This window comes from Pagrus major, chromosome 17 (assembly GCF_040436345.1).
Source record: "Pagrus major chromosome 17, Pma_NU_1.0".
NCBI classification, from domain to species: Eukaryota; Metazoa; Chordata; class Actinopteri; order Spariformes; family Sparidae; genus Pagrus; species Pagrus major.
Genome location: NC_133231.1, coordinates 26,250,783 through 26,264,765, shown reverse-complemented (window position 1 = coordinate 26,264,765; position 13,983 = coordinate 26,250,783). Strand labels below are relative to the sequence as shown.

The window sequence follows — 13,983 nt, the reverse complement described above, 5'->3', positions numbered from 1 at the left end:
TACATCCATGTAACAGCCTGTTTCCACCATGGAAATCTAGTTTTCACACAGTATGTTTATCTTTGGTTTTTTCCTCTTGGAAAGTACTACACCAGTTGTTTTGGATTTATACCACGGCCTTTCTGAAACGCAAACAGGTGAGTTACGTTTTTCCTGTTTGCCTGCAGGTCGCCTGAACTGGTGGACGAAAGTGGTTTCAAACTGTCAGAGCCTGCTGCCTCTGGCAACAAGCGGAGACGGAAATTGCCTGTTACACGCAGCCTCGCTCGGTGAGTATCACAGAGCTTTCAAACCAGACCCCAATACCGGGCAGGTTCACACTCCATTAGCGTTCATTAAGAGAGCTTCATTGTTGGTTCAAGCACTAATTGCATTTTACAGTGTTGCAGTGCATATTCACTTAGCCTTTATGGCCCACTCAGGGGCCCTAGCCCAGAAAATTAATAATGTCCTAACTAATGTGTAGGCATTATTCAAGCCCTTGTAGAACATTTCCTGGTCAGTAGGTGTGAAAGTAATATTCATGTGCTTAACCTGTGCTTTTTAAAAGATAGTCACAATCCAGCTTTTCATTCATTTGTTTACAGTAAATCTATTTATTTTGGTCTTTTAAGGAGATAATTGGTGCCTTTTAAACATGTCAGAGTGCAGTTATACACAAGACTCTGTTGATGTGTTAAATGTTCTTGTTTTGTTTTCTAATGCAGGTATGTGGGGTTTTCATGACCGGGACCTGATGCTACGCAAGTCTCTGTACGCGCTGATGGATCACGGGTTGGAGAGAGAGGCACTGAAGCGCAGGTGGAGGTGGCAGCAGACCCAGCAGAACAAAGAGGTTTGTTATAGAGGCTGCACTTTTCTCTGGCTCGTCTTTGTAACTCTGCGATGACTGTATGAGAGAGGCTTGTGAACTTGTGATCAGAATGTTGTCGTTGAAGTAGGACAAATATTCAGGGACATGGGAGAAGTAAATGCCTTTCAGTGCTACCTACAGTATGCCAGATAGCGCCTGCCCTCCTGCAGTTGTTCACATGGCTGCAATAAAACATTTGAAAATGCCAAATGCACACAGCTCCCTATTGTTGATTAGTTTCTGTGTTCCATGTAATTTCAGCCCTTTCAAAACACATGGCAACAGAAAACAACCCAGGACAACAATGAGTTGCTGGAAACTCAGCTCAGTTTTGAGAGATTTCCATTATTGTATTTGATAATCAAAGCCAGACTTTTCAAATATATGTAATTTGGTGTACTGATTCCATACAAGTCAGTTACATCATGCCTTTCATAAATGGCTTTCTTTCCTTGCTTGCAGCCTTTATTTAACCAGGTTGCTTCAATTGAGATCAAGGATTGCTTTAACATGGGAGACCTGCCTGCCAAGAATGGTAGCAACACAGAGTTACAACAGTATATTACAGAAAAATACACTAAAATAAAAAGATGTGTGTGTACATTGCTGTAACAACAATACATCTAAAGGTTTTTTCCCAGCTGGTTTGGCAGGATTTAAATATCAAAACCTCTTCCGTATAAAGTGGTTTACATTGATTTCCTTTTCTTGGTAAACAGTTTCCTCTTTTGGAGAGGTCACATTAGTTCACTGTCACTTTTTTCTTACATTTCGTTGACTATTTGATCGCCTTAAACAGTTGATCAGCACTTTTGGTTTCTTTTTCAGCTTTGACAACATGCTAATGATTGCATCAAAAGCAAACAGTGGTTTTAAGATCGTTTATCACCAATCACTGTTGAACTATATTATCTGTATCTGCTGGTATCTCTACCTACTATTGATACTCTTTATCAAAACCCCATTAAGAGATTACTTGAGTTGTGTATGCGCTGCACTTCACTTCCATCATCCTACAAAGGCAAAAAGAGGATCTTTAGAGCCTTTTTTTCCGGAGCACAATGACCTTTCTCCCCATGAAAGCAAGCGTAACGGCAAACTAAGAATGTTTTCCTAAGTGGTTGCAGACAGCGTGCAGACACCCACAGAGGAGATGCCACACGAATGACTGCCTCATTTTCTCCCATACTTCACCAGCTACCACTGAGGTGTCCTTAGACAAATCAATCCAGTGGAGCTGCACTAGGCAGCTTACTCATGCGAACGTACTGTAGGTGAACGGGGACATTGATTCTGAGAAAGAAGCGTATTAATAAGCAGTTTCCTTTTGTCCATATATGGAGATTAAACACATGATATTGATGAGGCTTCTGTAGCTACTGTGTGAACGACACAGAGATTTGTAAAGGCTCTGATTAAATTTCTTTCCTCAGTTGTCAGTGTGTAACCTTGTGTTAAGACGCCATAACGTCAGTGCATGCTTTTGTGACATTTGACACTCCCTCTCTAAATGGCAAATGTGTGTGTGTTTTTTGTGTGCGTGTTGTGTGTCCTTCCTTTCTCCTCAGTCTGGCCTGGTGTACACGGAGGAGGAGTGGCAGAAAGAGTGGAATGAACTGTTGAAGCTTGCCTCCAGTGAGCCGAGAATACACTACAGCACCAACGGCACCAACGGGTAAGGTCTGGCTCGGACAATGCGGGGACTGTTAACCCGACGCATGCTTTAGTCACACTCATGTTTTTATTCATGAACAAACAATCAGAACTGAGTGGCTGGCCCTCATTTTAGTCAATCTGCTGTTTGTGGTGAGAGTTTGGTGGGTTAAATACACTGACAAAGCTCTATAATACAGACGCTTAAAGGATAAGTTCACCCAAAAATGAGAATTCAGTCTGTATCTGCTCACACTCATGCTGATGGAATGTCGGGTGAAGTTTTGTAGTCGACAAAACATTTCTGGAGCTTTACAGCAAGCATCTGGAAGCACAGAGATCCCAAACTGATTTGAAAAGACAACATTTACAACATCGACGCACAGTTGAGCCTCTGTACTAACTTCTGATGGGTTGCATTCCAACACTTTTAGCTCATCTTAGCAAGATTTTTTGCTTTTAAAAGGGTGTAAATATTGTCTTTTCAAATAATTTTTTGGATCTAAGGACTACCGAAAACTTGGATTACTTCAGATTAGCTGAATGGAGCCATTTTATTTTGTTTTTTTAGCTGTTTATTTACATTTCTAAATAAGTCCCCATCTACTTCAGTTCTTTAGGAGAATGCTGTTCTGCTGTGAAGCTCCAGAAATACTTACAAAACTTCACTCCACTTTCCATCGGCCTGATGAGGGAGTAGATAATGACTGAATTTTTACATTTGAGTTTAAATTCAGGCGTCTCTCAATATTCTTACTGTCATATGACCGACTAAAAACTCTACAATTCATGGTATATTAAGTCCGAGGAATCCGTTGATAAACCAGATAAAAATGTACAATCTACTTGGATTTTTGATTATCTCTGGTTTTGTATCTGTACAAACAATTGTGTTTCTGTTAACCAAAGCTGTGTTGTTGCTGTCTTCAGGGTGGAGTCCTCAGATGAACCGGTTTATGAGAGTTTAGAGGAGTTTCACGTCTTCGTGTTGGCTCACGTCCTCAGAAGGCCCATAGTGGTGGTGGCCGACACCATGCTGAGGGACTCCGGAGGAGAGGGTAAATATACCAGAAGCCTCACGTTGCTAATTCACCACGCACCGTCTTTCATTGTATTTTTCATCACTTCATCATATGATTAATCCGTCCTGAATCTCACATTGATCACATTCATCATAAACAGAATATTAGCAGAAAATCCAGACAATCATGAGGAAGTCTTTGAAAGAAAACACTAAGTTCTCAGTGACTGAGGCTTGCCTGAGTTGTCCTAATGAAGTAAACACCACCCATCTGGTATCTCAAGCTGGTTAAAACAAACAATATGAACTACTGCCAAATACTTGTGACCCATTTCTGTCACATAAAACAAATGTGTAGACACTCATACATTTTTCAGATGGCAACGTACGGCACTCCTGCTGAAGCGGCAGCCTAAATAGTTTGATAATTGTAGCAGCTATTAATTTGTTTTACACTGTTGAGACACTTCAGTGGAATAACAGTCTGGAATCAATGCAGCACGCACAATTGGCAGAAAATTGTAAGCGAGTCAGTAAAATATTGGTTTGATTTATTAATAGAGGGGAAAGCTCATTTCTTTGGCGCAAATCCTCCCAGTGTTCTCGGAAACAGTGCTGAGGTGGTGTTATTCAGATGTTTAATGTCCTTGTAACTCTTCCCTAGCCTTTGCTCCCATCCCGTTCGGAGGCATCTACCTGCCACTGGAAGTGCCAGCTGCCAAGTGCCATCGCTCGCCCCTGGTCCTGGCGTACGACCAGGCGCACTTTTCTGCCCTGGTCTCCATGGAGCAGAAAGACAGCTCCAAAGAGCAAGGTAATACCCTGCGTCATTCATCTTTATGATCATCTGAATATTGATTTTTCTTTCATGAGCAGTTCTTCTAGTAAGCAGTTAACATTTTAAAGCCATGAATCACAGCAAATCAATTATGAATGTAACACTGAAAATGATTTGCTGAAAAATGAAAAAGTCCACAAATAATTGTCATATTTTTCTGTGTGTGAGGTTAAGAGGAGGAGTTTTCTGACAGTAAATAGCACAAGTACCCGCATTCTCAGCCTTGTTCTCAGCCTTGTAGTTTTGCTTGACGTTTCAGTCTTTATTTAATATTGACCTTCATGATTTATTAAAGAATGATGACTCAGGCCCATTGGGCGTCTGAATATCTTCAGTGATCTCTACAACTCGACACTAGTGGTCTGGAAATTTAATTTTGGTTGAACATTTGGCTAACGTTACTTGTCGGGAGATACGTCGGATAGAGGCAGCGAGTGATGAAAAATGCAACCAGTAATTGAAAGCAGACATCTGGTGATATTTCTGATTTTATTAACTTAGTGGGAAGCATGAACTGGACAAGACACATGCTGTGTTTAAAATCTGCCTCAAAAATTTAAATACTTTGGTCAGACAACAAATTTAAGGAACCACCCTTAGCTAAGGTCTGGAACCATAATGAATACAGCCTAGTTAACCACCAAGGATTGAGGCAGCGCAGTCAACTTCGCCACCCAAATCTGAGAGACGTCTGTGCAGCAGAGTCACGTATGCGATGTTTGAAGTGCCCTGTCTTAGAGCTGCTAAGTGAAAAAGCTTATTTTTGAGGATTACAGCACACTAATGCACTGCAAAGTGATTTACTGTATGTTTGTTTTTAATGTTTATGTACTGAGATGCGTCAAACAGACACTATTTTGTAGACTTAGACTTCTAAGCTCTCTCTCTAGAGATCTACAAGAACTTTCCTGATACATAGGGAGCTCGGATTTATCTGTCTGCTTGTATTAAACAATGAAAAAGTAGCCATGTGCAGTGATAAAGAAAATTGAGGATGTAATACATTGAGATGCAACAAAAGAATTTGTGCGTTTTCAGTGGCAGGTAAACCGTAATCAAACTGAGTAGAGGTGTGAATCTTCACTGGCTTCACAACACCAAGCAGCTAATGACCTTCTAGTATTAAAGTTGAATGATATTTTGATAAAAGCTCAACTAATGAAGTTATAATCTGGAGGTTTGACATTTTATAAAGAGCTGTATTGAGTGGTTACATTACTAGGTCAGTCTAAATGCTGTTTCTTATGTTTTTCACTTTATAAGAGTGGAATTTTGGAGAAGCACTGAATAATTGTGCTTACACTGAGGTTCGTGCAAACATTACAAGCGTAACCTTGAAATTTAAGACGTTGCCCAGACTTTCAATTGTTCACCGGTCTAAAAATATCAGATCGGACCAGCCAAAAACAATATTGGTCAGACCCGTCTGGCTAAATGTTAAAATAGAAAGTGAAAAAAATTGATTGCACTCAGAAGTATTTCTGTCTACAGAAAATCCAGAGTGCTGCATTTTATCTTTTTTCTAAAAATACTTTCTCCCCATCTCGTCCAGCAGTCGTGATTCCTCTCACTGATTCAGAGCACAAAATGCTGCCTCTGCACTTTGCTGTGGACCCTGGGAAAGATTGGGAGTGGGGCAAGGATGACACAGACAACGTGATGCTGGCGAGGTATGTTCTCCTTCTAAAAACAACTCTTACGCATTTACATCCAGTCATGTCTGTCAGGTCGAATGTATTCATAAGGTGCCTTTGACAAACTGATACGTCAGAAGGGGCCATAACTGATGCAGATAAAATCGAGAGTGGTGGATGTTCTCTTGGATGTGTCCGCCCTTATAGACAGCTGTCCCTTCAGGGCGTAGAGTCAGCGTGTAGGGATTGATCCCTGACTCCAGATTAGCGACAGTGCCAGTGACAATAAGATTAGCTCTAAATACCTTCTATGAATGGACCAGGGGAAGGAGCGCCAAAATAGCAGCTGGATAAAAATAACCTTCCACCTCATTTACGTCAGTTGATGACACTGTGGATGTCTTATTCAGATGAAATGGAGGACAGAGATAATATTACATGAGTGGCTTTTAATATTGTTTGGAAAAGGTCATTTAGTTAAAAGGCTAGCGCAGAGTAAGAATGCACAGCAGCAAGATGCTTTTAGTGCATTTTGAAACCATCCAGACTACCTGCTGTGAAGCAGCAGCAGTTAAATCTTCATTTAGTTTTATCATCGGTCTCCATTAAAGAAGAGGACCAGCATTATATAGTGTGTTAGGTTAGCTTCACCATTATGTTTCTTCTGTTCCGGACTACCTCTGCATGTTCCTCTATTTTCTTTGGTTCCTATTTACTCTGTCTACTTACATTGTTTATAATCCAGCTCATGACCGTTTTCAAATAAAATTCCCTCGTGTTGCATCTCTAATGAATAAGACATCTCATTTAAAGGTCCTATTTGTAAGAAAGTGGATTTTCGAGTCTCATTCCCAACTCGTCAAAAAATGACGCTTTGAGATGGCGGCTGGCCCGACCTACAATCCCAATGTGTCAGCGTCTGACGAGTCGAGAATGAGACTCAAAAATCTACTTTTCTTACAAATAGCACCTTTAATCCGATGAATCACTTTATTCAAAATGAGGATTTTTTAATTATTTCTTGGGTGCCATTATAAAAAAAATTGACAGACATTCAAAGCTTCATTCAAAAACCTCAATAGAAGCTTCAAATGTGAAAAAAAAAAAACTTTTTAAAAATTATAATGACATTTCCACAAGTTCACTGGAGCTCTGGAACAAAGTGTTGCTCTCCTCTCCTCTCGCTGAGCTTTGATTTGTTTGTCTGTCTGTCTTTCTTCCTCCCAGTGTGGCTCTCTCTTTGGAGGCCAAGCTCCAGATGTTGCACAGCTACATGACGGTCACCTGGCTGCCCCTGCCCTGTGAGGTAAAGATGAAAGTCCACACATCCATCCTGAGTCATGTTTGCTCTTCTACAGCGGGGAGGTTTAGAAAGCCCTGTTTCAGACAATAGGATCCATTAGGACTTCCTGGTTTTGCCCAAACTTGCTTTTGCATTTACAGGCAAGATAAATCATTAATAAAAAGAAAGAATTGTGGTTTATTTTTGAAGTAACCCTGAAGGCTGATTGAGTTTACCAACAAAAATGTTTTGTAATAAAAAAAAAAAAAACCCAACTCGTAATGTGATTATCAGACAGATGCCAAAGGGACTTGTGGTTAGTTTTTATTTCCCACACTTATTACAAACAACCACAATATTATTATTTTTTTCCTGTTCAGACAGACCAGCTGTCCCCTGACCACTGTACAAAGCGTATGTGAAAACAAACCACACTGGGCCATTCAGGTCATAAAGTCATGCCATCCAACACTGTGACAAAGGTCCTCTTGTGTGCCACATGTTAACATCAGGCAGCTCGGAAGGACAAGTTCAGAGCAGTTTCATGGTTAAACTGCAGGGACTGGTGGCAGTACAGGAACTGAATTATTGATTAAAGGGGTTTTTGCTGTTTCTGCTGTTTGTTGGTCAGTATGCTGAAAGACAGGGCATTCTGTTACTGCGTCTTTTTTAAAATCAGAATATTGCGTCATCATGTAGGTCATGCCATTTCCAAATGCGGCAGTCTTTATTTTACAGCTACCCTAAAATGTTTGTAGATGTGAAAAGGCATTTGCAAACTGAGTCATTGGTTGTGTTTTTTCTGCAGTTGTCTGCAAAAAAAAGCTTTATGACTCACTCTTTTCACATCCTCTGTATCTGGTGCTAAATCTTTCCCCGATACCTGGGGGTCATGTGCCGGTATTGTTAGAACTTAGACAGAATGTGATGTTCCTTTTTTGTATTTGTCATGAGTGTTTTTTTTTTTGCCTGATGTACATTTTCTGGAGTATTTTTCCACTAGCTTGTGTTTTTGCTTTGTCTCCCTGCAGCAAGCCCCTCTGGCCCAGCCGGAGTCTCCCACAGCATCAGCAGGAGAGGATGCCCGCACGCCTCCTGACTCAGGAGAGTCAGACAAGGAGTCAGTCAGCAGCAGCTCCAATGGCAATGGAGACACAACCACAGGATCAGTGGTTAATGGAGGTGGGTCCCTGGCCAAGAACAGCTCCTCTTCCTCATCCAGTTCCTCCAGCAGTGGATCAGCAGGGGCCGGAACAGGAACAGCAGGGAAGGACAAAACCAAGAAGGAGAAGGACAAGGATAAAGACAAGAAGAGGGCAGACTCTGTGGCAAATAAACTCGGCAGTTTTGGGAAGAGCCTGGGCAGCAAGCTGAAGAAAAACGTGGGCGGACTGATGACAGGAAAGAACGCTGGAGCTGGAGGTGTCAAGCAGGAGGGTGTGGAGAAGAAGAAGGGCTCGTTTAGGGGGAGGAAGGGCAGCAAGGACGGCTCGCCTTCAGCCCACACCTCAGAGGATTCTGGGAAAGGCTCCCCCTCCTCAGGTAGTGAGCGTCTCAACGGAACGGGGAGCAGTATGAGCAGCAGCGGTGGGAGCAGTACTGAGTGCGAGACCTACAAGTACAGTGCTGATGTCAAGGTCAGCCTGGGCATCCTGCGAGCCGCCATGCAAGGTGAGAGGAAACTCATCTTCGCCAGCCTCCTCACGACCAGCAACCGGCAGCCCTTCCAGGAGGAGATGATCCAGCGCTACCTCACCGATGCAGAGGAGCGCTTCCGGGCGGAGCAAGAACAGCAACGTCGTGATGTGGAGAGGAAGGGCATCACCAACGGCATCCAGATACCTAAGAAGGAGACAGTTGTTGGTCCTGAGCTGACCTACCGGCCTTATGAGGCTAAAGAGGAGCTGTCGGAGAACTCGTCACCTTCTTTCAACCAGCTCAAGCCCACTCCTTTGAGCCCCTCTATGTACTCTGCTGTTGTGCCCATCCCCCGGCCCTCCTTCATAGACCAGCCTCCTGCTGCAGCACCCCTCACCCAGCACCTTCATATGCACGGCTACGTGGATACTCGGCGCCAGCTAGCTGGTGGCTCCCCGGCGACCTCTTACCCCGGCCTCCCCTCTTACGCAACCCTTCCCCGGCACTGCCCCACGGCGCAGGGTCCCCCGCATCCCCAGTACAATAACTCACAAGGCCCCGCCTCCCTGAGTCCCTCTCGCCTTGCGCCCTCATACCCCCCTGAGTTCGACCCACCAGACTACCCCGGGTCTGAACCACCTATTGGGAGTTACACCAACGGCTTCCGGGACATGCGCTCCAACCTAGACTCTCGGAGCGGGCAACCCCCAGTCAGACACTACTCACTGGGCAGCGCCGGTGGTCTGGCCAGCCTGCAGTCCAGCCGCTGTCGGACACCCAGCTGCACCTACTACGGACACCCTGAAACGGGCAACTACTGCTCCTACTGCTACCGGGAAGAGCTGAAAAAGAGGGAGCCAGAAGCAGCCATCCACAGGTTCTGAACGGACCTTGCTGTGGCTTGAATTTGATGAGTGGCCTTTTTCAGTTAGTAAAAAATAACGTCTGGGGCAGATCAGCCTCTGAATGGACAAGAGAAAGGCCAAAGCAGCTCCCTCCCTTTTCAGCGGTGTCACTTCCTGTTAGAATAGACCTCAGAAAGTGGCAGAGAGTCGACACGACTGCAGAATAAACAGGGTGGTTTCTGACTGCTGGGGTCACACGTTAGACCATAGAGTAAACTAACTGCACTTCTGTTACATTTTGCTGTGGCTCTTATGCAGGCGTTATGTATGAGTGTGTTTGTGTGTGTGAGCTGTAGGCTCTCCTCTTTTATCAGAGTTTAACGCCTTGCTCCTGTCTCCACCTAGTGGAGAGAATGTATATGGCAGGCACCATACATAACACTCAACGATGCATAACACAGTACATGCACACATATACAGGAAGTCAGACTAACACTACTTCATACACAGCGATGCAAGCACAAACAGAAAAGGCACGAGTGTCTCCGCTCCATTTGTGGTCTGTGATAATGTTTGGATTGGTTAATTAAGGGATGTTTGAGCATTTTGAAGTCACATCCTGTTCGGGTGATTTCGGTGTTATACAGATTTTACACTACTGTTACTAGATGCTTGCGTCATATGTACCTCGGGAAACAGCAGAATTAATCCTTGTCGAATTGCTTTTTCGTCGGTCACCATTTGCGCAATGCAAATTGAACCAACCGTGCAATGCTAATGATGAAGCGTTCTGTGGGCTGCTGTGGTGCTAATGTTACAGAATGCAAACACATAAATGTCCATGCATTGAAGACAAACTGCTCTGCACTGTTACAAGTATCTCTTTGGCAAAACAAATATCACCTAAAAATCTCTTTTTTTATTTGTCCAAAAAAATTGGATCATGAAGATGTCAGCCTTTTGAAGATGGTCGCATTATTGACCAGGCGTTACAGAACAAAGTTGACACGGCAGCACAAGCACTACGCAAGATACTGTTCCAAAACCTGATCCAGAGTATTTCATATGTCTGTTGGAATGTTTCTCTTCCTCAGTTGGGTCTTCCTCTTTCTGTAACAATGGTTGGCGTCGAGGCATTTGATTATTGTGGCCGACGCAGGCTTACAACACTACACACTACAGAGTCAGAACTTCACATCCAGCACATCAGATTTTGGAGACACCCACCACATGCGTGTCATGCTGTTAAGTTAAATTATTGAAATGTTGGATTTCAGACGAATAAAGCAAATGAACAGATTTGTTCTCAAGCATCTGGCACAAATTTGCTCTCAAGCAACAGGTGACAGTTGTCTCCAATTTCTGCTTGCATGATGCAAAGAGACGCATGCACTTTTGTTGGACGTGGATACCTAATAGGATTCACATTGTCTTGACAAATTCTGGTTGCAAGTTATGATTCTGAAAATTGCTGCTTTGAACTGACAAACCCTCTGCGCTCTGTTGATTCAACAAATGTGAACCATGTTTCATACAATCTCATGATCACGCAAAAGGCTAACTTCAAAGTCAAACGTTGCTAATATGACACCCTGATGCTCATTAGTTCGGTCGCTCGCTGCAAATTCTGAGGTTCTATTGAAGGCGGTACCTTAATTTCTCGCATTCGTCCCGCCACATCCAGTCGCGCTCTCTCTCTTTTTGCACAAATTCAAGCACTTTCCTGATGTCCGTAGTTCCAAAACTTTTTACAGTTTTTGAAGTGGCCTGACTGTTGTCCTTCATCCATCTCTGCAGACACTGCCACTTCTGTTCGTGGGAAATCAGGGCCACAGGTCAGAAGGGTTTCTCTAAAAGGATCCAGTTACTGTAGAGCTACAGCATTTGGTGCCAGCGTCACCATCTAACTCAGTTTCCTAGTTGCCTTTTTCAGCATTTGTCCTCGTGGCATCACAATCCTGTATGTACGTTGTGCAAGACAAGAAAACATCAAGTACCCGCTGCTTGCTTCATCGCCTGCAGTTTCTACTACTACTGCCCCAAAATGTAACAAATTATTATTATTTTGAAAATCGTGTTGAAGCTATTAAGATGATGCCTTTATTCTTTCAGTTAGGCATATCAACTAGTCGATACAGACTGATGTTCTGTTTGAGTCTTCCTTCTTATAATTTCAAATTTATGGCTTTTGTTAGTTGTGCTAATGTCAAAATGACTACTTAAATTCGTTATGTTTTCCCCTATGAGAAGCCATGGTGAGGATTTTTTTCTTTTGAGGTAGTGTGACTCAAGTTGCTCTATTCTTGTTGATTGAATCTGTTCTTCGACAGTAAATCTAGAAAAGCACAATTTAGTATGCAATTCACTGCCTTGCCCAGTTGGGGGCACTCTTGTTTTGTTTTTCTTTTAAACTCAGTGTTTGGAGCTCTCCTCGTGACCTACACTTAAACTACAAACAAAAAATAACAGAAGTATCGGGGAGTCATTTTCAGTAGTGCTAATTTAACACTATGTAACACTATATTACAAAATTTTCTACGTTGCAAAAGCTAGTCCAGGAAGAAGGGAGTATTTTTGCTGTGCATTTAAAGTAACACTAGAGTTTTTAATGACAATAAAACACTGTTTCCCGATGCTTCTCCCCCACCCCCCTCAAAAAACATTTGCATTTGCTGTGTTTCTGTGTGTTGACATGTGTCCATGCACTAGCATTTTAATTCAGAAGAGACCCGTGAAGTGTTCCCTTACTGTGGGAAGGTGATGCCTGTTTTTAAAAGATGTGTATGTGTGCATATTCTCTCTCTCCCGCCCTCCAAAGTAATAATTAGCTTACAAAACTGTTTTTATTTTATTTTATTTTTTGCAATGAAACAGTTGCCTCAGAAACGTGTAAAACATCAGACTTTACAGGCTACGAATACTATTTTGTATTTAAATTAAAAAAAACTGAGATGGTTGTATAAATATGTTCAAGTTATTTTTGTAAGCCCAAAGTTTTACAGTGTTTTTAAAAGGGTAAGAATGTATATTGTTGGATAGTGAAACAGGTATGGATGATAAGCTTGTAAGAGCCTGGATTTGGGGTAGAATCTGTGTTTTCCAGAAAGTGACATATTGGCCCGTCGAAGGCGACTCCCAGACGAGCCTCCTGATACTCGAGGCGCGCTCATTGCAAACTAATTTCCTCAATGTTGACCTAACAAGACACCATTTGAGAATATATATTTATAGTGAGATTTTTTAATAGGTTTCCTTGTGGAATGTTTAGTTGCAACATTTTAGGATGTTCTTTCTCACATGGCTAATTGTCTAGCGGTCCGGCTTTTATTTGTTTGTTGCTTTATTTTGATTTGTACATTTTGTTTACTTTTTTTCTACAACCACCGATCCGTGCTCTGCTAAAACATGACAGTGACATGTTCTCGTTGACCCAGCTCGTTTCCTCCAAACCCGAAGAGAAATGGCTCAGAATTAGTTTTGCGACACAGCTGACCCGATATATTTTTATATATTGTACAACACTGTAATTTCTGTGTGGACAGAAGATTCATCATCAGTTACATTAACATGGAATCCTTCGAGTTGCATGGGACTGGAACTGTTGCATGTAAATGGCGATCCATTTTACCAAATTTGTGCATTATTTTAACTTGATTTCATTTGTCCTGGTATTTTGATCTGTTTTTATTTTTTATTGTTTTAATGTTTTTGCTTTTGTTTTTGTTTTTGTTTGTTTCTTTGAGAGGAGAGCCCTAAGGCTGTGTGACAGTGCAATCTGGATAGAAAGAACATCAGATTTTATGTTAGGTTATTATTATTATTATAATTATTAATTTTTTTTGCACCGTTTGAATAAATTCTCATTGTATTTCAAGAATCTTATGCTTCCCCTTTTTTCTGTGTTGAATATGAAAAAACTTTTGTTATCTACAGGTTTCTGGATTATTAACACTACATACGCCGATATATTTGCGTTTAAAGTCAGTTTGTTAAGGTTTAAAGGGTAACTCCACCAATTTTACATATTAAAGTGTGTTTACAGCTCTTTGGGAGTATTAGAGCATATGTGAAGAAAGAAGTATGAAGGTTTTTGTGGCTCCAGAGGAAGCTGCATGTAATCTGATAATTTGCCTTCAGTGACGTCACTCGGTGGTTAAATTGCATTGTGGGTAATATAGGCAGAAAAGGAAGAAGAATGTGTGGAACAAAAAAAGTGATA

At 42.1% G+C, this 13,983-nt stretch overlaps 1 protein-coding gene across 2 annotated transcripts in view; it reads left to right on the top strand.

Annotated features, from left to right (window-relative positions):
- The window catches only part of otud7b (OTU deubiquitinase 7B), a 40,831-nt gene extending 27,188 nt beyond the window's left edge, over nt 1-13,643 (top strand). For both annotated transcript variants that reach the window (XM_073485247.1, XM_073485245.1), the window contains exons 5-12: nt 168-269; nt 708-835; nt 2,422-2,528; nt 3,437-3,564; nt 4,192-4,341; nt 5,918-6,035; nt 7,227-7,305; nt 8,313-13,643. In XM_073485247.1, the coding sequence (XP_073341348.1) occupies nt 168-269; nt 708-835; nt 2,422-2,528; nt 3,437-3,564; nt 4,192-4,341; nt 5,918-6,035; nt 7,227-7,305; nt 8,313-9,803 (2,303 nt within the window). In that variant the 3' untranslated portion in view covers nt 9,804-13,643. The remainder of the gene's footprint in view (nt 1-167; nt 270-707; nt 836-2,421; nt 2,529-3,436; nt 3,565-4,191; nt 4,342-5,917; nt 6,036-7,226; nt 7,306-8,312) is intronic.
- The last annotated feature ends 340 nt before the right edge of the window (nt 13,644-13,983 follow it).